This window comes from Musca vetustissima, unplaced genomic scaffold (genome assembly GCF_032173495.1).
Source record: "Musca vetustissima isolate MV318-11 ecotype Yass unplaced genomic scaffold, APGP_CSIRO_Mvet_v1 utg22172, whole genome shotgun sequence".
NCBI lineage: Eukaryota > Metazoa > Arthropoda > Insecta > Diptera > Muscidae > Musca > Musca vetustissima.
In genome coordinates this window covers 24577-37982 of record NW_026886140.1, presented here as the reverse complement: position 1 = coordinate 37982, position 13406 = coordinate 24577, and the positions used below count along the sequence as shown (strand labels likewise).

Here is a 13406-nt window from a genome sequence, read left to right as displayed (position 1 = left end):
GGGCATTCTCATTCATTCACACAACATGGCCTAGCCAACGTAGTCGCTGCTGCTCAATACGACTGACTATGTCGATGTTAGCGTATAAATTGTAAAGCTCATGGTTCATTCGACGCCGATATTCGTCGTTGATGCAGATCGGCCCATATAACTTTCGGAGAATTTTTCTTCCAAACACCCCAGGAGCTGTCTCATCTGCTTGCGCAAGTACCCATGCTTCAGATCCTTATAATAGCACGGGTAGTATCAGCGTCTTGTAAAGTGTGAATTTGGTCTGGCGGGAGGTGGCCTTGTTTCTAAACTGCTTACTTAGACCATAGTAGCATCTGCTGGCCATCACAATCCTTCTCCGAATTTCGAAAGAGATGTCATTCGTTTTATTTATGGCGGTACCAAGGTATATAAAGTCTTTGACTACATCGAAGCTGTAGTTCTCAAATTCCACAGTTGGTCCGATGCTACTGGACATCTTGCGCGTTGATACCATCAGCTTGGTCTTCTCGCCGTTTACTGGCAGACTCCTTTTCAATTTGTTCAAAGGTGGATGTTACCGCTCGCAATGTTCGACCCATTATATCGATGTCATAATGGGGGGTCATACCATGTAATTTTTTTGGTATGTTTAACACCCAATGAGAACCAAATAAGAGAAGCAATAAAAAAGTGCCCAAAATCCTCAAAATACCGACCAATATAATTTTGTTTTATTAGGAAGATGTGTCATTCAATGAAAGCTCAACATTCGAAATGATTGGCAATTTTATTAAAACAAACTCCCCAAAATACCGAATAATGGGGAGTACCGTTATATGGGGGCTATCCTAATAAGTGGTATCATTTTTGGTACGTCAATGTACCAAATTAATTTCAATTCTTTTAAAAAACTATTGGGACCATTCCAAAATGATATTTCCCAGACTAAATAATAGAAATGTTTGGAAATGTTAACAGCCATTGGCCTATTAAGAGTGGCACTCTTATTGCATTCCAGACACAGGTCCACATTTTGATGAAATGAAATTTTAGGACAATGGTAACAACTGATACCTTCATTGTATCCCGCAAATGGTATATATTCTTGATATCAGTTTATGCATATATCCATCTGCGAAAGTGATCCGTACTATGCGTATTATTTTATTATATCTATTACCTACTTTCCCCGCCTTCTACATAAACACTTCCAACAGTGACTGTTATCTGCTTAATACTCAACTCTTTGAAAACACACAATTAAGGGGACCCCCCCCCCATTCTCGGGGTCAAAAATTTTGTTGCTATAATTAGAATCTACACTAATTAATAAATGTCCCTACAAAATTTCAAGTGAAAATCTCAAGAACTCTTGAAGATATAGCCGATTTATTGTGTCAGCATCAGGTGACGGCTGAAGGGCTTCTCAAACTTGAAACGCGTTTTTCTCTAAACATTTTTTTGTGAATGGCGGGCACGATAACCCAAAAACTAGTAACCCAATCGATTTCAAATTTTTACACGTTTCACTGCGAGTGTATAGCTATCGTATGAACTAGGATAAAGCCAATCGGTGAAGATCTTCCTTATTTTTTAACTTGGTTTTTGGTAAAAAATCGGCGATTTTCCACAAATATTTTTTCAAAGGTCCACCATTTTGTTAATTTTAGAGCGAAGTCAATAATCCTAGTTCATACGAGAGCCAGACATGTACTCTTTCTAACACCGTTGGAATTTTCGGATTCCGATGTTCCAGTGAGGAGTTATCATGCCCGCCATCAAAAATAAGGACTTTTCTTTAATTACAAAAAACAACAACAAAACAATAACAAAAATTTTTTGTAAATTATTTTTTTTCTCTTTTAAATCTTCAATTATATATGTGCAAAGTTACAAACCTTAACAAGCATTGGTATTGATTTACCAGCCCATTGAAAGTCTTGAAAAATTAAAATCGAGAATGGGTGGGGTTCCCTTAATTAAAATAACAACATAATTAAAAAAATAGATATTTCTATTTAACAATAATACATACTTCATTAACAAAAAATTTATATCCTTTCTCAATGCATTTCTTCAATTTAATTTTTCTTTCTTTTCCTTTCAGACGTCACATTTGCGTGCAACAACGTACCATAACAATGCCCGTCAAGACAACCGAAGTCTATAGCCGACCAATTTGGAAACATGTCAGTACACCGTGTCAGCCGCAAACGCATGCAAATCAAATGTGCACACGCGTCCAGTTGGTGCACGAACAGGCCTATCGCGATGTCATACGTCACAAATCGGCGCAACAGGTCATATACGATTGCTGTACGGGTTGGATGCGTGAATCACCGCATGCGGATGGTTGTATGAAACGTAAGTAAATTGAAAAAAGCTAAAAGAAAAAAAACAAACAAAGACCCTCCATGGACAACTAATTGAACATAGAGTTTAGTTAAATATGTCCATATTACTCTGCCATGGTAAGACGAGACAAGTCTTGACATTTATGTCGGCGCGACTAGGATATTGTAAAAGTTAACATATTAAAATTGCATTTAATTTAATCACATTTGCATAAATGTAACAACAACACAGGCGTACATACATATGTTTTTTTTTGGTATTTGCATATGTAAATCATATATGGTAAAGAAAATGGATTAACTTGTTTTATGCGAATCTTAGAAAAGTGAAAGGATCGATTATGTCATGATAGAGGAAGGATTGAATTCGCCGTTTTAATTCATTTAGTTATGGATATTTAAAAAAATGACTTGAGGGATTTAACACTGCAAATGTCAATAAATTTCACCAGGATCCGCCATGATGTCTAAAAATACCAATGGATAGAAATATTGGCAAACCTACTTAGTCTATGGAAGATTCAATGGCATTTCAAGTTTTGAAGACCCAATGGGTTTTTTCTGAATGTGTATCTAACGGACACTTCGTTATGCGCAAACTCCATAGTCTCCTATTATCGTATCATCGGTTCGTATTCCTTTGCTAGGCACAATTTTCGATAGAAGTGTTTGTAATTTGTCATTCCAGGTACAGGTCCACGTTTTTGTCCATAGCACACATACAAGCGCCCACCAAGTTTTATGAATTTTGATAGTCACAGCCGCATTTTCCTACCGAAATGTATGTTATTCGTTTTCTATTTCGTGTAACGGCTTCACCCAAATATTTAATTATAAATTAATTTTTTGACAAAGCCCCCATAGACAAGTCTCGGTCTTTATTAGGTATTATTGTGTTCATAAGCGCATTTATAATCGAAGTGACTAAGTGAATTTCGTATTCTTAGTCAATACAAAAATTCTTCGCAGAAAATGTTTTACTTCCCTTTTTTGACATAGGCCCATTTTAACGACCCATCCTACCTTTCAAATATGTCTTTTCAATTTCCAATTTAAAAAAGTAAAAAAGTGTCAGTCGGTATACCCTCACCCTATTTTTTGCGGTGGAGGTCTTCGAATATTGGACCCATAAATATTAAAAATGTTGACCCCTTTTTGGGGGAGGTACCAGAAGGAGTGGACCGATGAGTCCCATCTTCAATCCTGATTTAGGCTTGGTTAATAGAATATCTTGTGCAAAGTTTGGTGCCAATCGGACATTCCATTCGCCTGATATTGGATTCATAAATATGAAAAATTTAGACCATTTGTGTGGGAGGTACCAGTATGAGTGGAAAAATTAATCCCATTTTTAGGCTTGATCTAGATTTGTAGAGGATAATATGATGTGCAAAGTTTGGTTTAAATCGGACATTCCAATCGCCTAATATTGGATTCATAAATATTAAAAAAATTGACCCTTTGTGGGGGAGGTACCAGAAGGAGTGGACCAATGGATCCCATCTTCCTAGCTGATATAGGCTTGGTAAAGATAATATGTTGTACAAAGTTTCGTTAAAATCGGATAGTCCGTTTGCATGTTATTATAAAATTAATTTTTAGCACAATTTTGTGGGGGAGGTACCAGAAGGAGTGGACCAATATTCCCCATCTTCGAACATAAACATAGTGTGGAAGAAATATTATGTGCAAAGTTTGGATGAAATCGATTATTCTCTTCGAGAGTTATCGTGCGCACCAGCCAGACCGACAGACGGATAACGAACAACGGACGGACATGTGTAAATCGACTTCTGAAACGGATTTGGTCCAAAGAAACATGGGGTCTAAAACCAATATTTCGTATCAAAGTGTATGATACTTTCACCGTTTCAAAGTGTATATACCCTAATAAGCTATTTGACTGAGGGTATAAATAGTAGTTTGTCATTCCGGGGCCTTGGAGGATAAAAACTCATATTACGAACGATTTTAAATGTAGGTTCAAGTTTTTATTAAACACAAAAAAAATTTAAATGTGACACAGCCCTCATATACAAGTCCAGAACTATTTTAGGTCTGCTGAAATTTGTATATAACATCCACACCATGTAGATACCCACACTGCTGCAAAAAAAATTAAAACAAATCCAAGCTAAAAAAATCAACTTTTTTGGTGTTTAAAAATCAAAAATTCCTTAAAAATCCAAACTTATGAGACTATAGATTGCCTATAATACACCTGAATAATTTCATACCTAATGAATGTCTCCTTAGTATTTTATTCGTGTTTTATTTATAGACGACTTCATTGGTGTTATTTTTATAGAACACAACCATGGTCTTCTATCCTTAGTATTATATCAGTAGAACTCCTTAATAATTCGGAATACCATCATAGTCTTCTATGGTCTTCTATACTTGGTCACCAATCACCAGTCTACGTCCTTGAACGGCTATATGTGAAAAATTGGTATTATATCTACCTCCTTGTCATTTTTTAAGTTGTCCTGATTGGCATCCTTTATATGAAAAACATTTTGGTTTGGCCTATCTATTATAGTATTCAATACGTTTCTATCTAAATAAAGCCCTTTTCTATCTAAAATGGTGCTTTTCTCTTCTAGGTCTTCATTTAAAAAAGTCCTAAAAAACTAACACATTGAATGAAACTATTCCCCTTTTATTATTGTTAGCTATTCACAATAGTTATATTGTTCATAAATTGAGCCATCCTAAAAGTATGCTATAGAATTTGAAATTTGTTATCCAAAGCATAACGTGAGCATGTTCACACTGGTAGTTATAATATGTAACAGACTTGTAGATAATTTGAAAGAAATGAACTTAAATTTAATTATTTGAATATTGTATTTGAATTTATATTAAATGTTATCTTTTTTAAATTTTGTTCTCTCTCTGTTTTGTCTATGCAGCTGTTTGTATGGCCCGTTGTCAAAATGGTGGCACCTGTAGCGGTCATGACTCCTGCACTTGTCCAGCTGGTTTTAGTGGACGTTATTGTGAAACGGATATTGATGAATGTATAGAGGAGAAACCCTGCGATCAAACGTGTATCAATACAGTGGGCTCATATTATTGCAAATGTCGTGATGGCTTCACATTGCAAGCCGATCAGCAGAGTTGTAAGAAAAATGGTAAGTTATTCGAAGCCAATCCAATTCTACACAAATAATAATTGTTAAATTTCTTCAGATTTACACAAGGACGATGCATTCGAGGCCAGAGACTTGGAGAATGAAATTGAGCCACAGGAAGATATCACAGCACGATTGCAGAAAATCGAAAAACAATTAGCCAATGAAAAGGTGCAAGCGAATGAATTGCAAAAAACCCTACAGTCCACATATACAATGGTCGATTCGTTAAAGAATCGTTTAATCAATTTGGTGAGATATAGAACAAAATTATAATTGGATTAAATAAATCTAAAAATTTCTTTCCAGGAAAAACAACAAATGGACTTTCATCGTTTACAAACGAATCTCTATAACACGGAGTCGCGTACAATGAAATTGGAGGGTATGGTGAACCTGTTAATGAAATGTCGAAATAATGTGGGACCAAATGCCCATTGCCCTTAAGTTGCCGCTGCTATAACCAAGAATTAATTGATTGGATAAAATTAGTTTTAATTAAAAAAAACTTTCCACACACATGAAAATACACCCCCAACAGAACTGCATTTTATTTATTAAGATTTTTTTTAAAATTAAGCTTGATACTAGATTTACTACCACACACAAAACAGCATTTTCTTCTTTTGAAGGAATCTCAGCATTCATTGTTATTATTAACCTTCTTTCTATTGTATTGCTGTCTACGTAGTTTTTTTTTCTTTTTATTTCATTTTGAGCTTTCATAAATTTTTATATCGTTTTTGTGTATTGTACTTAGACTTTGTTTTTTATTGTGGCATTCCCTTTTTTAACTCTAACATTGAATGAAAAAATATATAAAACACAAATGCATGAAATGTAACAAGTCTAAATATGTATTTCTTAAAAAGTGAACATTTTGCGTTTTTTGTATGCATGCTGATAGAATTTAAGCGATCGACTTAGAGAAAACTAATATCGAATTTCAATTGTAAAAAAAAAAACATTTGTCTTCTTTGTTTTATAATTCCAAATTCGTTAAATCGAAAAACAAAAGCTTTTATATATGCCTAATTTTATAAGGATATGATCTAATTTTTAACGTATTTAAATGTAAATATTTAAATAAAGTTAATTTTAATTGTTTAGAATAAAATAAATATGATGTGTTTTTTATTTTTCAATACATAAATAAAAGTAAACTAAAAAAATACATGAAAAGAACACCTAAAAATGAACCAAAATACAAGTAGCTGCCCTATGTCCTCAATAGCCTCACGAGTTCTATTTTATGGTCATGAATTGACGCTGGATTGTTGGCGTATCTTTCACGAGGTATCAACGGATGAAGTTGCAAGGTCTTAAACAACAAAATATCCATAACCTCTTCAAAAGATACATAATACGATTAGAAAACATTTCATGCAGAAGTGCTATGGTTTCGTCCCTTGAGTGGCACTTAATATCTAAAGTCCTATTAAAGTAAACTATCAACTCCGACCATAAAAATCATTGTTTCATACTCATTATAGAAAATGTAACACCCAATGAACCCGCTGCGGCATTAACAGTTGAGTATGGAGAGACTTCTCAACAATAAATCATGTGGTTTTCGAGGCCCAAATGGCCGCTATGTCAACATATGGATATATTATACATATTCGCAAATACAGCCGACGCCCGGTATAACGAATATTCAGTTTAACGAGTTCGGCATATAACGAATGAGCAAAATAGTCGACTTTTTACACTAACTATTGCATATAACGAACGTTTTCCACATTTATATACTGGGTATAACGAATAGCGCAAAAAAAAAATGGGATAGCCTATAAAAAATATGTAAAGACGTTATTACTACTGTTATTGGGTTAATTATTATTATTATTTTTTTATTTTTGTTTTTGAGAAATCCATTGATTAACATTTTCATTTTTAAATAAAATTCCACCTTAGAAAACTTCGATATTTTTTTTAATTAATGGGCCTGTATATCATTCGTTATACCGCAAATGAGCGACATTTATCCACCATACGAAATTAAAACAATTTCTTTGGTCCAAATATGTGCTTAGAATCATCGAAATACATGCCTTAAATGGCGCAGGACCCTTATTTGATACTAAATATTTTAAATTATAGACAACTATTGAAGAAGTTTATTCTCTGACCCAAAATGTCTACCAATAGCCGCATGGATAATGAAACTGGAAATATATAAATATTTAAAACAGAGGACATTCTTACATGGCAAATTGTCTGCAATGATGTTTTTCAAATGTCAAATTACAGGCAATTCGGTTGGAAAATTAGCCCAGAACCACTAATATGCATTAAATGGGACCGAGAGTTATGTCCAAATAAAAACCTATATTTAAAAGGCTATTCAAGTAAACCCTTTACCCTCCCTCCAAGAGCCCGAAATATAAAATTACAGCCACTTAGAACTAATACATTAAAAATACCCCTAAGGGGAACGGAACCTTTATATTGGGGTTATGTTATAACATGGATAATTTTCTATGAATATAATTTCCAGCACTAAAAAAACCCGAAATTCCTAAATCCATTCATTTGGATGCAAAATAAAGTAAAATCTCCAAATATTTGATATGGGACAGGATGGAAGTTTTGGACCTATATTCAAAATTTATAGCAAGAACTCGGAAAATCAAATTATAGTTGAAAAATCCTTCAAAAATTCGTTATAATATCTAACATATGGCAAGATTTGTTAAAACCCTAACTTGGGCCAGATGTATTGGTCCAATTTTAATTTTAACTTCTTTCGATCAAGGATATATAGGCATAAAAGAAATTTTTATCGAAAAAAAACTCTCCCTTAGATAAAACCATATATTATTCATTCAAACCAATGGTATAATGAAAATGAAGTAAAATCTCCAAATATTTGATGTAGGACAGGACCCTGTATGGAAGTTTTGAAACAGTATTCAAAATTTACAGCAAAGATATATTTTACCCACCAAGAACTCGGAAAGTGAAATTACAGTCTATTACAGAGCTATTTTTGTAACCCCAATATCGGACCAATATATCTCAGTTTTATTTTGAACTTTTTTCGTTCAAGAATATATTAGCAAAATGATAATCAAAGAATTTTTTTGGGGAAAAAACACCTCTCCCGTAGATAAACCAATTGTACAATAATACAGGGTAGGGCAGCTTGAGGTGAATAACAAAAAAGCAACTATGCACGTGTGGCCTCTTCTGCCAAAAATAAAATAAATATACGCAACAAGTGTTTGTGTTTATTTCACAGTAGAAAATACTCTCTTGCGTGACAATTTCATTGACGAAACGTTGACGAAATTTATGGAATTGTCATTCATGACTTAACACATGATATGTCGTCGAAAATGTCGTTCTTCTCGAAATATGAAAACAAAACAAAAATAGTCTGAATTGAGTGTATTATGAATTATTGACAGAAACAAATAGAAAATTTCTCTGAAAATATATACAGTGGTGGTCACAGAAATAGAACATTTACTGTGGTAAACATTTTTTGATGAGCCCTCGAATCATTTGAAGTATTTTTGAATTTTTTTTAATTCAGACTGATATATTTTTTGATAAAATATATTCTGTACTACTCGAACAATCGATTTGATATAATAAATACCAATATCAAATCCATATTTTCTCACATACTGCACAAATATTCCGGCCTTTCCTTTAGGTTAATTCCCATTTTTTGAGTTTTTATTTCAAATATTTATTTATTTTGAGAATTATTTATTGTTTTCAACTAATTCTAGCAATTTCTGGTGCATTCGGACCTTTATTTTCTATAATAAGGGTGATTTTCTGAATGTAAGGTGTACTGTACAAAGTTTTAGCAATTTTGATTGATTTTACTGATTTTTTCAAAAATTGTTATCTGTAAATGATTTTATCGTTGCTTAGTTTACATAATTTAACTAAATTATAGAGCTTTTTTAAAGATATTTTCCAAAAAATGCAATAATGTAAAAAATCACACAATGTTTTAATTATGTGGCCACTTCACAGTCGATATATTTTCATAAAAACCGTTATTTATGGAAAAATTGCATGCAATAATTTTCTATTTTCACACTAAATCTCTTAAGTGCAGTATATCGAAGTGTTCTGAATTAAAAAAAAATTCAAAAATACTTCAAACGAATCGAGGGCTGATCAAAAGATTTTTACCACAGTAAATGTTTTAATTCTGTGACCAACACTGTATAAGAAATTTAGGATAAAGAAGACGTGTTTTCTTGGTTAAAATAGGTAAGTTTAACTGAATATATAATTATTTGTATCATTATTTAAATGATTTCTTTCTTACTCTTAGGATGGGGCAAATAAATTGCAATTGGTAGAATATTGTAAGTAATATCTGAAGGATGTTTCAAATTTTAATGCGTTTTAATGTTGTTGTTTCATTACAGATTATGTTAAAATGGAGAAAATCATCTCGACAACTTCTCAGGCAATGTGTTTATTTATATTATTATAAACGTAAATACAATGTATATTTCTTGTTATATAATAAATTACATGCTATAAAAAATATAAATTTAAAATGTATATGTATATCTTAATTTGAATTTTTAATGGGGTATGATTGATGACAATGGGTATTCAGTCGTCAACGACTGTGTAAACGACATTGTCGATGATAGTCGTCAACAAAAAGTAGGGAGTTTTGTCGCCGAAGTTGTCGTTAACGACATCTTCGCTTACCCTGTCGCCCAAGTTGTCTTGCATGACTACTGCGACACTTGTGTGAAAATTTCGTCAAGGATCTCACATTGTTGTCTGCAAAGTGTCTTCAAGGAATTGCCATTGTCTTGCACGATTCGTTAATGTTGTCTGCAAGACACTTTCTACTGGGATGCAAAACAATACACACATACATAAAATATGTATTTTGATTTGATGGAACAAGCCACCCTGAGAAAAAATTGTAATCCGTTGGTAGCTGTGCCCTACCTTGTAATAATTATACCAAGGATAAACCCATCTATTATCCTTTCAAACCAATGGTATGGTATTTGAAAAATTCAAATTCTAATATTCCATATTTTTGTACGTTAATTCGTTAATGAAGCCTCAAATCTACGATACGACATCCACTATCTACGATACGACATCCACTAATCAAACACAACAGACATCAGCTGATGAGCACTCCCATCCGACCAGATGATGACTAACTAAACCACAGCCAACGTCACATTTATTATGATGATATAAAAGACACACAAAAACAAAGAATACCAGAAAAAATAAAATGAAAAACAAAAATACACTAAAATAATTAAGAAAAAACACAAGACGATAAGAATAAAATGTGCAATTAATGTAAAAGAAAATCGAAAAATTAGAACATGAAAACAAATTAAACAAAAAAGTGTTTTTGGATGTAAATAAAACACAAGCAGAGCAAAACAGGAATTGAACAATACAAAAACAAAAAGAGGAGAAAATACCATAGTATTTAAAAGTGAAATCGAACACAGCAAATCTTTGTTGTGTCTCCAACGTCGTAGTTAATATTGAGTGTGGAGTGTACGACACAAAACGTTTCGCAATTTTCTATACAGAGAAATATATTTGAAGCCCCAAAGCAGGAAAAGTAGCACCCAACTTTGTGACCATGACACCAGCCATTGACAAAATTCCTTTAAAACAGGCCGAAATCGCCGTACGACGTTTCAATGACATGGCCATACCCCATCATTTGGGTTTGCTGAAGAATCATCATAGCAACATTGAGAAAAGTCTCGCTTTGGGCGATTGGAATAAAATCAAAAAAGAAGAGATCAATGCGATGCGGGTAATAAAACAAATAAAAAATCTACTACTCGAAATGGATGCACTGAGGGAAAAGGTGCGGGATGATGATTTGGAACGTTTCGATGCCATGATGGAGGAGGGGAAACAGAAGGCATTCGATGGCATGAAAGAATATTTGGGTAAGATAATGAATACGAGCAAATATGCGGTTGTTTTCACTGAGGAAAGACAATTGTGTTGATTTGTTTTTTATAACAAACAATAAATTTATAGATAATATTGATAGGGTCAAGTTCGTTAAGACATTTCTATGGTCGGTCATTTAATTCGAGATTGTAAAGAGTGTGATGGGAAATGAAATGTGACATCTCGTTTGCAACACCTCGAATTATTCGTTGGAGACCTCCAATTCGGTATGTCCGACTGCCTTTTGAAATCACTATAGAATTTTTGAAAATAGTATATATCGGTCAAAGCTATAGATGACATTTTAAGTTTCTTTTTTTTTAAGCAAAGTGACTTTAATGATCTAGCCGAATTTTCCTACCGAAAATTTACAATGTTTTTACATAGACCCCCAAAAATATCCACTTGCTTTACAAGAGACCCTTCCAAAAGGTTCATAATCAAAAATTAATTGGTGAAAATTGGCATGAAGTAAATTAAACGTACCAACTGCAAACAACATAAAACAAGGGGATGTATCGATAATCTTCATAGGAGATGCAGACAACTTAATATGTTGACTTAAATTTTGCTGTTGACATGTTTGCGATCGGGTCATCCCTACCCATCAGACTGTAATGGCTCATTCGACTCTATTCTGGTATAACTATGATCCGAGTAAGCAATGTCATCAATAGCTAACAGGTGATTTTTCTGATTATGGTCCATAACGGATAGGAAATCGTGCAGAAAATGGTTAATATAGTTCGGGGTTTTATTATAACAATTATATTCAGTGAGGGTAAATTTACAACTCCTATTTTGGTTATACAGACCGTATGAAAAGGATATATATTTTATTACAAATAAATTTAATTATAATATTTAATTAAAAACTATTTTTTGTGCTTTTCTAGAATTACAATTGAAATCACCAACAAACACATTACGCTCCCAAGGACCCTACGAAGAAGATGACGTCGAACAGCATTTAAATGAAACCGTTGAAATAGGACAAACCCAAGCATACCATCAAACACTACCAGAAATACGCACTAACTTTTCACAACAGGAACATATTCTAGCACAACGACAATCCTGTTTAGATGAATTACAAAATTTACAAGAAGAAATACGCGACCTAAATGGTTTGTTTCACAATATGGGTGAATTAGTTCATCAACAAGCCGAAAGTGTACAAGCAATTGCCGATAATGCCGAAGAAGCTTTAGAAAATGTCCAGGCAGGTGAAAGTGCTTTACGTAAAGCACTATCCTATAAGAAGGCAATGTATCCTGTTATGGGTGCACTATTGGGTACTTGTGTCGGTGGACCAATTGGTTTGGTAGCTGGTCTAAAGGCTGGCGGTTTAGCAGCTGTCGGCTGTGGCATATTAGGCTTTACCGGGGGTAGTGTTCTAAAAAGTAACCCCGCCATATTACAGGGTAACATTGAAGAGGAACAACAACAACAAACTTCAGAAAATTCCGAACAAACCCAGGAGGAAATCGAAATGACAAAAAAGGAAGACTGACAAATGGAGAATTATAATCAACCGATGACAGTGTGGTCGGCGGCAACGCGCCAACTAATGAATTTCCAGGGTACAACTGCAAATCGTTTGGATCCAGTGGCCCAGGCCACTACCGGTGTATTGTGCAGTGTTAAATCTTATTGTACCATACAGTAGATTGAACAAAGCCCCTAAATAAGATGGGTGTGTAATTTCTACTGGATTATTATTGTTTTGTTTATTTTTTATAAGTTATTATAATATTAGACTAAGTCATATTTATATTATTAAAACAAAAAACCAATTAAAGTTATACAACAAACGAACGAATTCCAAAGTTTGCTTTTTTTAAGTCTATAAAGGTAGGAACTGAATTGAAATGTCGTTTGTAGAAAAGTAGATCTAATTCCAACCATGTATACATTTGTTGTTATTGAATAAATAGATTAATCATACATTGCAGATTGCATACAAAAACACGTACATATAAATATTTAAAGTTGATAAAGAACC

The 13406-nt window shown here is 33.4% G+C and overlaps 2 protein-coding genes across 2 annotated transcripts; both read left to right on the top strand.

Annotated features, from left to right (window-relative positions):
- The first annotated feature begins 2074 nt into the window (after positions 1–2074).
- LOC133333614 (epidermal growth factor-like protein 8) lies at positions 2075–5919 on the top strand. The gene is made up of 4 exons (XM_061541925.1): positions 2075–2337; positions 5243–5464; positions 5523–5716; positions 5774–5919. Exons 1-4 carry the CDS (start codon positions 2115–2117, stop codon positions 5909–5911), a joined length of 777 nt encoding a protein of 258 aa, XP_061397909.1. The 5' UTR covers positions 2075–2114; the 3' UTR covers positions 5912–5919.
- A 5156-nt stretch (positions 5920–11075) lies between these two features.
- On the top strand, positions 11076–13074 carry LOC133333616 (syntaxin-17-like). The gene is made up of 2 exons (XM_061541926.1): positions 11076–11394; positions 12298–13074. The coding sequence occupies exons 1-2, from the start codon at positions 11076–11078 to the stop codon at positions 12912–12914; spliced, it is 936 nt and encodes a 311-aa protein (XP_061397910.1). The 3' UTR covers positions 12915–13074.
- The last annotated feature ends 332 nt before the right edge of the window (positions 13075–13406 follow it).

Bases quoted from the DNA above. Each gene is read 5' to 3' on its own strand.
- LOC133333614 (XM_061541925.1), top strand. From the start codon at position 2,115: ATGCCCGTCAAGACAACCGAAGTCTATAGCCGACCAATTTGGAAACAT. The intron at 2,338-5,242 runs GTAAGTAAATTG...TTGTCTATGCAG, and splicing joins TGCGGATGGTTGTATGAAAC to CTGTTTGTATGGCCCGTTGT. The intron at 5,717-5,773 runs GTGAGATATAGA...ATTTCTTTCCAG, and splicing joins AGAATCGTTTAATCAATTTG to GAAAAACAACAAATGGACTT.
- LOC133333616 (XM_061541926.1), top strand. From the start codon at position 11,076: ATGACACCAGCCATTGACAAAATTCCTTTAAAACAGGCCGAAATCGCC. The intron at 11,395-12,297 runs GTAAGATAATGA...GTGCTTTTCTAG, and splicing joins TGGCATGAAAGAATATTTGG to AATTACAATTGAAATCACCA.